The 14220-nt window shown below is 41.2% G+C and overlaps 1 protein-coding gene across 23 annotated transcripts in view; it reads left to right on the top strand.

Annotated features, from left to right (window-relative positions):
• The window catches only part of UBAP2 (ubiquitin associated protein 2), a 160937-nt gene that overhangs the window by 11981 nt on the left and 134736 nt on the right, over positions 1–14220 (top strand). For all 23 annotated transcript variants that reach the window (XM_072030794.1, XM_038169813.2, XM_038169808.2 and 20 more), the window contains 3 exons: positions 8504–8643; positions 12406–12483; positions 14074–14184. In XM_072030794.1, the coding sequence (XP_071886895.1) occupies positions 8545–8643; positions 12406–12483; positions 14074–14184 (288 nt within the window). In that variant the 5' untranslated portion in view covers positions 8504–8544. Of the gene's footprint in view, positions 1–8503; positions 8644–12405; positions 12484–14073; positions 14185–14220 lie in introns of those variants that run through there.

The raw sequence follows: 14220 nt of genomic DNA, 5'->3' as shown, positions 1-14220 counted from the left end.
GAAGTTCAGTAGCCAAAGCTGACAGTCCTGAATACTTGTCCTTTCCTCCCCTGTGGCAGTTCAGCATCTTCTTTAGTTCTGGTACCAGTTTTAACTATGATTAACTTTCCGAGTTAAGTTATTTTTTGTTGTTGTGATTTAACAGCTGGTCTTTTGTGTTAGCTGTTTCATGAACCACTCATCTTGTGGGTACAGATAACGTGGTGGTAATGGTAGCGATTGATAGGTAGGAGATCCACCAAAAGCTTGTTTAACTGCTGTGCCTTCCAATTGGTGGGACTGACAGATGCAAGCCTGAGGTGTCCTTGATGCGTTCTTATGTCTTGCGTTGTGCCCTAATGTTAACCACACTTAAACTGCTTTGAAAGCATCCTGCTGACACTGTTACTAGAGGTGTGGGTCACAGTGGTTTTGAGACAAGTCAGTCACAGTTAATAGAGGAACACGCCACGGTGCACCAGAGCGTGACCTGAGATCATACATCCTTTACATGTAGTCTATGAAGAGAACATCCATAACTTGTCTGGTTCACGCTCTGCAGCTGTCTCCTCACCTCTGTGTGTGTGTGTGTCCTGAGTTCACCCAGGCTTCTAGCTGACCCCTGAGCTCATCTCAAAGAGAATAGAAGAAAGCTGTACAAATTATTAGTCTGCAGTAAGCCGCCTTTGGAAGGAGCCATGTGAAGACCTTCCAAGGCAGCCAGCCCGGTCTTTCAAGACACGTCTGTCTGTCTGGCTTGCTGCCTCCCTCCCTGTGCAGGGCCTGCAGTGAGTTAATGAGCTGGTGGAGGAAGCGAGCCTTTCCGAGGTAGGGCTTGAGGTGGAGGAGGGATGGATGTTAGGCCTGTTAGACCTGTGAAGGGGAATGTCAAGACGACCAGCATAAGCACTGAAAACTCAGCCCTCTGTACAGAGTCATTAAAGATTGCTTTAGGATAGTTTGAGTTGTTAGATTTAGTGTCTGAAACCGAATGCAGAAAGATGCTTGTATGATGAGGGGAGAGGACTGACTTCTAGATGGACATGTGTTGTGGTAGGCGAACTGTCCTGATGTTGGTTGGTATCTTCCGTTTTCGTTGGATAGAAGTACCTCCAAAGTCTTATAAGGTCCTTCCTCACAACAAGTGAATACTAACAGGCATCCAGGAGGCTGGGCACAAAGGATTGCTCCTCAGGAAAGGTGATGAACATCTCTGTTTTCTCACTGTCGATCCAAAGACTGTATATGCTGCAAAATAGCAATATATTCAAGGTCACCCTGCTGGCAAAGTCCCTTCCTGTGAATTTTTCATGTTTCAAATAGTTTACAAGTTACTTTAATGATTTTTTTTTGTGTGCAGAGGGCAGGATCAGGATAAAGTCTCGCTGTTCAGGATCCCATGAAGACAAAATGTGAAACGTTGCTCTTTACATACGTGATAAGGGCGCGTGGCTGCTGAGATGCATGTTCCCCATTTCCCCGTGACTTCATTCCCTATCCCGTGTGTCAGATTGAGCAGTTGCATAGCCACATAGTTTTCCATTTGGTAAGCTTATCCAACTGCCCCGCTATTTTGTTTTTAGAGGGTTTAGTTTGCTCTTGGGTCAGCTCACTTTGCAGCTGCACAATCATTAGACTGATGGAAGGGAAGTAGCAATATTATGTGGTTAAGGAGGAGGGAAGCAGGAGTGCCATTTCTGGAGAGGGTTTGCAGTTGTGTGGTGCTAGATGGAAAGGTGAAACTTGAGTTTTAATGGTACAAATGTTTTAGGTTCTCCCTTTGCTGCACGTGGAACTAATATACAACCAGTTGGTTGAAATCGTGTAGTAAAACTAAAACTGTGGCCATGGGTTTTTGTCCCAAACTCTGCTTAGCTGTCCTCAGCTTGTGTGTGACTTCAGCAAGGCTGTGTGAATTCTCTCTGCACAGGGTAATGATTTTCAACCCTGACAAACCTGCCAGTTCGGTTTTTCCTCAGCTGCAATAAAGCTTTCTTTTTGTGAAGTACTAGTTAATTTTTTTTACAGGCCTCCTTGTAATGTATCATCTAATTTAATCTGAGTATTTATTGCAGGGGTCGAGGAGGCTTCAGTACTGTTCTGCGGGAAGCTTCTTTGCATGAAGTTGAAGACACAGTTTGCTTTTACTGGACATTACTCAGGAAATGTTAGAGAAAACACCAGGGGGGTTTTCCTTTTCATTGTTCCTTCACTGACATGCATTTTTTTTCTTTTGTGTGGGACAAACTCAGAGAAAGAGATGTGAAGAGATTTGTAAATACTGTTGGTTCTTCACCGCTAAATGTAGTACCAATGGGATGAACAGTGAGTATGCTGTGTATTGACTTAGTCAGCATTTTTTGCTATTTTCATAGCCTAACAATAGGAAAGCAGAGTGTGATCAGTGAAGGAACAGATTAGCTTTTCCTCTTGTAGTTTGTAGAGAGGGTTAACATAAGAAAAGCTGTTCGTGTGATAAAGGGCAAGAAATGAGGTCCTTCCATCCAAGATAACAGGAAACTAAATTTTTCTTCAGGTTCTAGAATACCAGGAAAGGACCTTCCTTAAAATACTCCTCAGCAGAAAATCATAGTTCAGAAGTGAGCTTGCTCCTACCCCATTTTGTGGTCTGGTCTTTGCTATGGTCTAGCAAGATTGTCTGGTTTGGATAGACCTGAGAGTGGTGCTTAGATGGGAAATAACATGCAATTAAGTCTTTCTGGGTCGTTTCTTAAAGCTTCATTACAGCCAATGGTAAGTGCTGATAACTAATGCATCTCGCAAATCCTCGCAAACACGGGATAAATATAGTTATCCCATATAAATAATTAGGGCAGGGAGCAATACTTGATTCTTCCTGTGTGTGGAAGCCCAGCCAGCTGCTGTCTTAAGTGGCATTCTTCTAGCAGAATGGCAACAGAAGATGAGAGTAGTGACTTTGGAGGTAATCGATACCTGAAGCATCGGGCCAAGTCTTGTACGGTACTTTGTGCCTCTTGGCTCTGCAGGGTCACTAATGAGTGTTGTCCTCTGACAGCAGTGAGGATGGGTAGGTTCTGATACCCTCTTTTTTTTTTTTCTTAGCAGTCTGAAGATTATGTTGGTTGTACAAAAGATGAAGTCCTGGACAGAAGGCGATCATGTTTTTTCTTATTTCTAGTGTAGTTGTCTTGTTTTTCTTTTCTGATCTATGAAAATTTGGGGAAATGTAGATTCCTCCTTGGAAAGTTTCTGTGTGAATAAGAGTGCTTGTTGCTTCTGAAGTTTGAATATTTATGAAGAAATGATGAAGACAAGTCCACTCAATGTTTATTGGATACAGCTGGCAGATTTTTATTAAAGCTTGGATAATCACCAGCACATACTAAAATGTAAAACAGCGTCTGTTAGGCAGAGACACTAGGATAATAGCAAAGATTAATATTATGAGATTAGCTTTTTTTTTTTTTTAATATTAATGGTATTACTTAACTCTGTGACTGAAACCTGCTCTGCTGGTGAAAAACATGCACTGTTCAGTGCCCCTACCACATCAGTCTTTTCAGAGTGGCACCAGGTACGTGAGCAGCCTTTACACATCTCCAGTCTTTTGAAGACTGAGCACTGCTCTCTTCCAAAAAAGTGCTGTCTGTTCTTTTATTTGTAGTACCTATTCCTGTATTTGTCTTCCTTTCCATAACACTTGCTTAGGAACAGTAAGCCTTGAGATAATTTTTTTTATTTTTTGATCTTTTGAGGAGTGATCAATTCTTGTAGATCAGGGATGTGCTCTTAGCTAATGACAAATTTACCGAGTCTGATGCAGAATAGTAATTTCAAACAACAACTCGGTGGCTTTTAAGAAAGGTGGGTACTGGTAATGCAACAGCCTGTTCTATAAGCTTTGTGAACGTGACAACTGGAAGTGTATCTGTTAGGTTTTTGTTTGTCCTTGGACTGACTGCTGGCCACTCCCAGCAGTCCTCAAGTCCTTGTCTTGTGGTGAAACGTAAGAGAGGACCAAAGAGACAGAAATTGTACTCTGCCAGTGATGGAGGTCTACTCCTGGCCATCATTATTCTTCCTATTTACTGCAGAAGAAAGGTAAAATGAGACAGGAACCCTCTCAGGATCCACGAGCTCAGGTTTGGTATTGATGGCTTGGGGCACTACAGACCTTGAGTAATCAGCACTCTTCCTGAACATCTGACTCTAGCAAACTCTTTTTCCCTTTCAAGCCATAATAAAGGTAGTGAAGTTCTTTAGACAACAGCACTTGAGGGAAATGCATTGCATCAATGCTTAGCAGCCAGTTTTATCCCCACGCTTTTTCCTCATGGTCATGTCACGCTACTGCTGTGGCAATAAAATCTGGCCTAATTGTACAGGTATGGCAGCCATGCCATCATAAAGCAGTGTCCTGCAGCCTTTTTCCAGCCCTGTCGTTGCATGAAATTCTTGACCGAGTAGCTTTGTGATTAGAGCATAAAAAAGCAATCGCGCTTCTAAGGTGTTCACGCAGATTTCTGCAGTGTTCTTCATCACAGCTCCGTGTCCAGAGTCAAGAAAATAACTTTTTTGAGACTGCCTCAGGAAAAGAATTGAAACTGCAAATGTTTTGTTCAGCTGATGGAAGTGAGTATTTAACTTCAGAAGGGTTCTTGAAAGTCAGTGGTATTGCAGCGCTGGGCCTGTCCCTGGAAGTTCAGCAGCAGATTTACTGCGTCTTGCAGGGCCTGCCACACTTCAAGACGATTGGTATTCTGTGCATCTCGAGTTTTTCTGACTTTCTGGAGTCTTCATTTCTTGCCCAGGGAAACTTGAACAAAAGATCGAAGAAAGCATCATGATAGCTTCATAAACCTGCTTTTTGCATGGATAATGTGATTGGTTACTCATTGATTCTTCGCCTTCTTCTTTCAAAAACCCAAAGCCAAAATGCAACTTCTTGAATGTGACTTGGGTGTGGAGATGTGTAGGGCTAGGATTTCTTTGTCCTAGAAAAGTTGGGTGTTACCAACATTTCCCCTTTTGGGTGCTAGAATAGTTGTTGTCATTCCATCACCAGTCTGGTGGTGGCTTATTATGCAATAATTTATCTGCTGCTTTATCTGTAAAGGTTTGCTGCACAGACAGCAACCTTGAGATCTGGGATGATTTTCCTCTGAAAAGACCTTCTTTTTGTTTTTGAGTCTAGTTATTGGCTTTAGGAGGAAGTGCTGAGATTTGAGTTTTGTTGTGCTTGAGAAGCTAAACATAGCTCTGAACAATTCTGTTACTTTTTTTTGTAAATTGTTTTTTGTTTGGTTTTGTTTATGTAATGGCAATCTTCCTCTGGGGGTACTGGATTGTAAACCTTTTTCCACTGATATAAACAAGCAATTTTTTTAACTGTCAAGAAAGCAAGTGTGGTTACTTTCTTTACATGACAGTTTTGGGAAGTCTGGTCTCTAAGGCTTCCTTCTCATTTTGTGCTCAGGGGGCCTGTTTTGTTTAATGTGCCTCTAAAGCTAATGCCTCTATTTCTTCAAAATACAGCTCTTTGGGCTCCTTACTGGAGCTGCAACATGTTTACAAGGTCAAGCATTAACTGCTGATGAGGGACTTCTGAACTGAGCCAGACCTTGACATGGAAGCAGAAACATCTGCTGCTCTGAACATTTTCCTGATCTTTATTAAGCAGATGTTTAATTAAGAATTGTCTTTGTCTCAAATCTTCTTTCCTCATTTGATCAGCAGTTAAAATGAAGTTCCTCGGTTTGTAATACCCTACTGATTGCTATGACAACTGCTGTGTGAGCGAGGCAGTGTTCGTGTTGAGCCCCATCGTGTTAACAATAACACCCCACCCGGTGCTCGAAGCTCCAGCCGCTGGTGGCGTGACATTGCCCTGCTGCTGGCTGTCGTTTCTGCTTTTTAGGGTGGTTTGAGTCTGAAACAGATGCTGATGCATCTGAAATGGGTTATAGCATGTCCTTGGTGGCTTGATGGGATCTTCAGACCTGGTGCTGCTACCACAGGCTGCAAGGATAGGATCTGCTTCAAAGATCCTGTTATTCTCTTGAACTGTCTGGCCCTGTTCCCCTTGGCAAGCTGATCTTGCTGCACACCTTCAGGAGTGTTTCAAACATTTCTGTGCCTTCATTTTTCCTTCAAGTATTCTTTCCTCTGGAAAAACAAACATGGCTCAAACAGCTGTGGCTCAGCGTGTGTTATGGAGGAGAGAAAAAAAACACTTTTGCATCCACGCATTGCCTGGGTGTTGAAGTGTGTGCTGCAGTTGAACATATGCTTTACAAACAAATAAAAGCCTCCTTTTTTTTTTTAGTGTGTGTGTGCCCCAGTCACATCCAGAACGTGGATCTCAGTATTTAGAGGAGCTTTGTCTATTGAAAGCAGAGAAATTAGTGTTTGAAGTATGTTAGAAGTTCTAGGTACCACAGTCTATATAAATGTGACTTATTCAGAAGTGATGAACAAATTTAAACACAGTGGAGTTAGAATTTTTCAGCAGAACTTAGTGTTCTGATTGCATACAATCATATTTGGAAATGTTGGCTTGGCTTTTGGAGAGGTTAGTGCTTGCTGTCATATTCTCTCTTCAGGGGGGTTGTCTCATTCTCACTTTTACTAGATTCAAACTGTAATGAGCAGACTGATTTTAAAAACAAACAAAACTGACCCTCAAAGAAAACCAAAGGTCATCTTTAGCGTACACAACATTAAATCAGCCTTAAGGCACTGGAAGTCCAGTCAGCATCGCTTACCAAGCAGATATGAACGCAGGGAAAGTGGTTGTTGCTGCTGACTCAGAGGACAGTCTGTAACATGTTTAAAATATCAGTGGACAGCCATGGGCAGAAAGTCGAACTCGTTGTTCGGAGTGTCTCCACAGCTGCTTAATATTTTCTTTTCTGTGGAACACTGTCAGGAGCTTGGGTTTCCCCCCTTTGACCGTGCCTTGCTGTCTATACGCGGTGCTCCCAAGGCCTGTTTGTTCGGGCCTTTCGCAGACGCCCAAGTTAGACCACCCGAAGGGACTGCGAAACAGCTTGGCTTTGGTGAATGTATTCATGAAGCTGGAGAAACACTGTGTTCCTGTTCAGATCATACTACGGTCAGTTCCTGGTAAAGGCAGGCCTTTTCTTGTTAAATATGTAAGAGTTCATGGAAATAGACTTTCTCCTCAGGCTCTATTGAATGCTTTAACTATCACATAAAAAAAAAAATCAGTATTGGGATCAATTTTGGTCAACCAAAATGTACTTCTAAACTGAAGATCACAACAGGGTTAATTGTCTTTTGGATATCTCTGAGGCTCTTGAGCACTGGGGGTCAGTGTTTGAACAGTGACAGCTTGTTGCAACTATTTTTTGGATACATACTACTTTTGAAGGCTGGTGACCTGTTTGGTACCAAACGCATCCTCATCCATGCAGTCATAGTGGTTTGCTCAGTTTTCATCTGAGCATTATCTTACCTTGAGTTTGGCAATACCAAATTTGTGCCAGAGCAATTTGCTCTGCCAGGTTGTGTGCTGGAGGGGCAGAAAAAGGACTCTGCAGCTTTGTGCTTCTTCTGCCTGGGTGGCACCACTTGCAGATTGTCTTTGGTTCCATAAATTTGCAGTTTTACTTCCCAGTGTCATGGGGACAGAAACTGGGTGGTTGATCATGACTGTTCTGAGATCTGTGTTGAGTTACCAGAGCTGCTAATAGCCATGTATTCATCAGGTAGTTCTGTGTCAGGTGCCATACAAACACAGAAGAGTAAGAAATTTATTTTTTTTCTGAGTGTTTCTAGTGATGGAAGATGAACTGAAGTGAAAGCTGACTGCCACAGACAAGATAGCACTCGTGTGTGTGTGTGTAGGGGGGTTCGGTTTTCTTTTTGAACATGTACAACAAAAGTACATGTAAAGCAGAGTAACAGGTAGTTTGGTATATGGTTTCTGTGAGTATGAGGGAGAACAGAAAACTAACGCTGTCTATGGAACCTGGATTTAAAGGCAAGGATCAGCATTTCTCTTACAAATGAGGGATGAGGAGTCGAGTGGGTGTTGGCAGTGACCTCCTTATACGTGTAGGAAAGATTTAATGATAGGGAAGAGGAGAACAGTCTGGTTTGTGAATATGATGTTTACATTAGTGTTTTGAGTGGGTACAAGTGTGATGAAATTTCAGGCATCAAAACAGGACAGGAGAGACCATAGAAAGTGACGGAGTCCTACAACTGGAACTGGAATCCCAGCAGAGTAGCAGATAGAAAAGTCTGTGTTAAAGACATGGGAAAGTCTGTACTTGCAGACTGCATCTCCCAGATCTATACAGACCACTGTCAACTGATAAGAATGCTTTTTATCCACTCTGTTCCCTCCTCTTACTTTGAAGACTGTGATAAATCCAATATTTTTAAGCTGTGTTCTCAGGAATCTTGCCTTTACCAGAATTCCTGGTAAAGACAAGTAAAGCTGAAGCTATTGCGGTTGTATGTTATGTATTGAATCAGAGCCATGCCTTAACTCATGTTCTTCTTTCTCTTTCAGATTTTCTATTTTGTACATACATTGTTTTGTATATACTGTATATGATGACTTCGGTGGGCAGTGAACGTACCCGGGGCACTCGGGACAAAATGCAAATTTCAACCACGCAGCCAATACAACAACAGAAACAAGTAGTACAGGTACGTGCCACTGTATAATCATCTTTGAATTCAAAGTAAGCATGTAATGATATGCACCTCTTCCACAAGACAGTAAAAAATAAGAAAAGATAGAATTAGAGACTTAGTTTGGAAGAGTATGTTTGACATCTCACTTTAATTGCTTAGTAATCTTCCACAGCCTTAAATTGTTCCTGCATTTGTGTCTCTAAATGACCATAGTGTTTTTCAGCAGTACTTCCCATCAGTGAGGAATTCTGTGCCTATGCTTGTCTCAGGATTTTTGTTCTGTGACCCTGGTGTCCTCAGATTTTCTCCTCTGTATGCTATTCTCATGATGATAAAAGGTTTCTGGTTGATACAGGCATTTGGGTGGGTGGGAGTAGCTTTATCAGATACATGCTGCGTTCCACAGCATGATTCAGCCTATCTGCAAGTCACAGAATCTTACACTTTTTGTGCAGCGTCTTCACAGAAAGCGAAGTGAAGATCATCAGTGGACTAAAAGTATTTTTGAGTATCTGAGATCAGCTCATTGTCTTGATTTTCAGCAGCAGAGTAGTTAAGTTGTGTACTTCTCTAGCTTACAGAGAGTGCAAAATGTTTCTGCTTCTGGCAACTCATTATTCTCTTGTCAGGTACTTCTCCAAAATTGGACTCAGTTCAAGAATTGCCTCAGTTCTCTGCTGGCAGAGAATGCATCAGTCCAGAGGTGCTCTCCTGGGAAATGGTGTCTTTTATTGTTTTCCAGACTGATCTTTAACGTGGAGAGGCTTCCTTCCTGTTTTATACAGTATTAATTATTTGAGCTCAAGCCCTCATCTCCATGAATTGCAGTGTTTTGCTTACTGGTGATTCATACTAATGTGTGCATTTAGAAAGTAGTTTTCAATAGGTGAAGATGAATTTGTTTTTAGTAAAAAGGCAGCAAGAGCGTAGTGAGCAGGTTGACCTCCTAACCAAACTAAAGCACAAAAAAAGAAATGCATAAGCAGGGGGACACATCCTGGGAAAATAATTGGGATATCATCAAGGAGGGGAACGAAGTTCCACCCTCTGTAGCAGAAGACCAGGTTTGAGGACATCTAAGGAACCCACAGGTGAACAAGTCTGTGGGACCTGATGAGCAATGGCACAAGTTGGAACACTGGAAATTCCAGCTATTACGTGAAAAAAGTTTACTGTGAAGGTAGTCAAATAGTGGAATGAGGATTAGAGAGGTGGTGGGATCTCTGACTGGCCCCAGGCAACTCCCCTGATGGGACCTGACCTCAGTGGGAGGTTGTGTTGAGGATTACTGGAGAACCTTTCCAACCTGTGATTGAGTGGTTTTAGACAGTTGGTCTTACTGAGCGTTTTCTGCGTTTTGTTCATCCGTTATTTCTACTTCTTGCATAATGAATACTGATTTGGTCTTTTCAGTGGAAAAGATGGCTATTTAATACACAGCATTTATGTTTTACAGCACCATACGTTTTATTCTTTAGAGATCAGATGGGCCTTCCTGCTTAGTCAAGCTTTAGAGATCAACAGAAATATGTAATATTGTTTAATCACCACTGATTTCTGAAGCTAGAAGAATGTTGCTTTCCCAAATGGAGATTTCAATGGTGTATCCCATTGATCATAATTTCAGTTATTTAAGAAATTACACTGCAGATATTTTCCTTTGCATCTGGATAATAAATACACCATTTATTATCAGATCTGGGCCTATTACTATCATTTAATTTTGTGTTTTGCGTGTTTCTGTTTTCTGGGAGTTCTAAGGTGTTAATTGAAAGTAACCTTCCCTAACACTGCAAAGATAGTGTATCTTACAAGGTTGAGTAAAGTTTTATACTATTTTATAGGTTAATGAAGTCTTATAAAGATGATTCCTTAAAAAGCAAAGCACATCTGGTTGCTGGGGTGGGACAACTTCTTGTGACAATGATTTGGTGTTTGTGCAATAAAAACATCTTTGTTTTTGTTTTGGATATTCAGTTCTGTATGGGTGTAGTCCACTGGCATAAATATTAGCAAGTTTCCAAGCTTTCTGCTTACACAGAAAAATTGATGATATTGTCAGGCATTTCATATAGTTATAAAATCGGTGTATTTCTGTCTAATGTGGACTTAAAAAAAAAAAGTCAATAAATGAATCTTAATGGCTGTTTCTGATCAAACATGCGGTCATGTCTGTACAGAAATTACATTGTCTGAATTTTTCTTCTCTGGATATCTGTAAAGGAAATGTCTTGAGTTTAAAAATTACATTGGGCCTGAGGAGACTGAGCAAAAGGATGCAGTAAGGTGTGAGTCCTAAATGTGATGGACATTTCCTCTTTGTAGCAAGACACCAAGCAAGGGTTTCTTTGTGCAGGGCTGTGAGGTTGCCGTGGCAGTGCAGTGCGCTGGGTAGCACAGGGCTTGGTGCTGGGAACTCCAGGGTAGTCTCTCTGTGTTACCAGCTGACGTGGGGAGCTGTCAGCATGCTACTTGGGAAATGTGAAATAGCGCGGCGTGCTTAACTCTGTTACGAACACTAATTGTCTTGGAACATTGCCTCTCAGCATGGCAAATGTCACTTCCCTCAAGGAACTGGGACAGCTGCAGTAACTTCTCAGCAAATAAGCAGCTGATGGTGTATGGTGGAGTAATTTTTAGACTCTTCTCAGTGTTTGCACTTGGCGACCTTCTCCAGAGCTTGTATTTGTGGTAAACTCCAACAGCAGAGCAGTGTGGGGCTGAGTCAAACTCCTGAGGCTCAGAACATGTTGGTATTCTCTGAAGTGATACTCTGAAAGGTGAGGTTCAACCAGCTGCCTGGGATGAATTCTTTTATTCAAGAAATTTCAGTGGATGAAGGGGTCCCTTTGTTAATGAAGAAGTATTTTGCAGCACATGAACGCACATTTTGTGTCTTGGCTCTTCAATATCAGCCTTCTCCAGCAAGAGACAGACATCTTTTCTATTTGAGCAGAAATCAGATTAGGTTCAGGATCATGTAACATACAGTTATCTTTGGCATTTTCATGGGAATCCAGTTCAAGTGGACTGCAAATGCCATGCTATGAAGAGTAGCTGTATCTGCTGAGACATTAGTTGGTATTGAGTTGCTTTCTTTGTGGGGCAACCATAATATATTAGGATTTATGATGTTTTCCTGCATCCATCCATTTTAGTCTGACAACTTCTGGAGAAGTTGTGAGTGTGGTTTTGTGGTCCAGAAGTGTTACAGAGGCACCAAATATATCATAAATAGCAAGATCCTTTACTAATATTCAGAGGCAAGTATTAGTGAAGCTGTTCACAGGCAGAGTCTTGAAGTGCAACCCTGTCTTCTTCTTAAGCGCTCATAAATCTATGGTCATGTTCTTGGTAGAGATATGGGAGATGATGCAAGTGGGCATCATCAGAGATGAGGTTAATTTAGAAAAATATCATTTTTTATCATAAAACTTTAACTCTGGAGTGGTAGTTACTAAATACAGAAGGAGTATCAAAACATAGACTTCCATAGTAAATTTAATTTTATTACGTAGTTATCTATGTAATGGCCTGTAACTGTGGTTCAAGCATCAAAACCAAGTGTTGAAATTGCTTCTGTTCCAGTAAACTTATTTTAATGTAAAATGAATGTAGAAGAGGAAGTGTTAATCCTTTCCCTGTAGCACGTCAGTGCTTGTTGTGTTGGTTCTCTTCAAGAAACTGGAGAGAAGACAGTGATACCAGGAGATATTCTTAAAAGGATATTGTTACTTTTTATGAACTTTATTGGATGTTTGCATTTTTTTTCAGGCAACAGCAGAACAGATTCGCCTTGCTCAGATGATCTACGATAAGAACGACGCAGATTTTGAAGATAAAGTGAAACAAGTATGTTTATAACTGTACAGACTTCCCATGCCTTGCACTAAGGTGTCTCTACGGTGGCTTACATTTCGGAGTTAGTGACTGTTTCTGATTTTAGATGAAATCTTTTTTGGACCTACATTGGTTTAGCTAGGAAAAGGTGCTCTTATTGCATTGTAAAATTCTGTTTATAAGACATTGTGTGGTAATTCAGCTCTGGCTGCGTAGTTAAACTAGTGTATTGTCCTTTGTAGATGAGCCGTTCAGCCAAAAATCATCTGTGCTGATGTCTCTTGCAGATTCTGTATCTCTAATACGGTCCTAATACTTAATGATCTTTAGAATAAAGAGTGCATTCAGCTTGCCTGCATGTACATGCACAGGGGAGAAATTTGTCACCTGTGTAAACGGAGTTTACTAAAACATTGGCTGTTTTTCAGGAAAAGTAAAAATCTAGTCATAGCTTAAAGGTGAATTGGTGTGTGGTGTGTAGTTTTCTTAACCTGACCTCCCAGATCTGTATATGAAAATGGTAGAATTACACTGTGAAAATGAAATCTCACACCATTTCCTCTATCATGCTGAGCTTTGGATATATATATTCAGGCTTCCATTATGCTGTTAGAGCTGAGGTCATTAATTCAAGCAGTACTGAGGATTCAGCTACCTGTTCTGCTCAGGGTATTGGTGTTTTTATCTTAGTGAGCATGTCACAACTCATGTAGAATGTAGGAACGCACTCAGAAGGAGAGAAGAGTTATTGTGAACGCGTTGACACAGCAGAGGCAGATTTCTCGATTTCCTTCCCTTTTTAAAACCTATCAGTCACTGTTAACTGCTCTTTGTTCTTGTTTATAAACCTGTTCTGTTGCTGCACTAGAAGTCCTATATATCCTGAAGCAAAGGGACCTCAAACAATAGTGCCTGTAGCTCTGTCGGCTGGATGAATGATAAGAGTTAAATTCTGCTTAGGAAATGTACAACATTTCACATGTACATACATATTTCTAGCTCGTGTTTTTTTTTTTCTGTGTGGGGGTACTGTATGCCCCCTGACAGGCTGTTTATATCCATTCCCCCCTCCTCAGGTTGTGTACTGCAGGCCCACAAAGCATAGCTCAGTACCAGCTCTCCTTAAGCAGTCATCACATAGCCTGTTTGTGTGGTCTTATGGATTGAAGGAACTGAGCTGACTGGAGAAGTTAACCTCTTTCTCAGTCTGGATGTTTTTCCAGGTGGATCTGTTCTCTACCACAGTTTATTTTATGGTTGTGCTCACACAGTGAGATAAAGTGGAGAGATAGTGGAGCTGTCCTGGTTTCTGGTGTCTTTACCCGCATACAGGTATCTCTAGGGTGATGGCATTTGCTTGCAACTGTAGACATAAAGGAAAAAAGTGCAAGAGGGTGTTTTCTTCATTACTATTTAAACTTCTGTATAATCCTGCTTCTTACCTGAACCCTAAGCAGATCTGTGAAATGTAGATAACTTTATTTAGGATTTTGGATTGCTCTGACACATAGCTGCATACTTTCTTCAAATCTATTATGAATCTTTCTTCAAATCTCTTACGATGATACTTTGGATATTTTAACATGTGACTTTTGCTGCCAGCTTATGGAGGTGACGGGGAAAAACCAGGATGAGTGCATAGTGGCATTACACGACTGTAATGGGGATGTGAACAGAGCTATCAACATACTGCTGGAAGGAAGTTCAGACACGGTAAGGTTTTACTTCTCTATTAAACTGCTCTTATTT

Source organism: Anas platyrhynchos, chromosome Z (assembly GCF_047663525.1).
Source record: "Anas platyrhynchos isolate ZD024472 breed Pekin duck chromosome Z, IASCAAS_PekinDuck_T2T, whole genome shotgun sequence".
Classification (NCBI taxonomy): Eukaryota; Metazoa; Chordata; class Aves; order Anseriformes; family Anatidae; genus Anas; species Anas platyrhynchos.
This window is presented reverse-complemented; position numbering and strand designations above follow the sequence as displayed.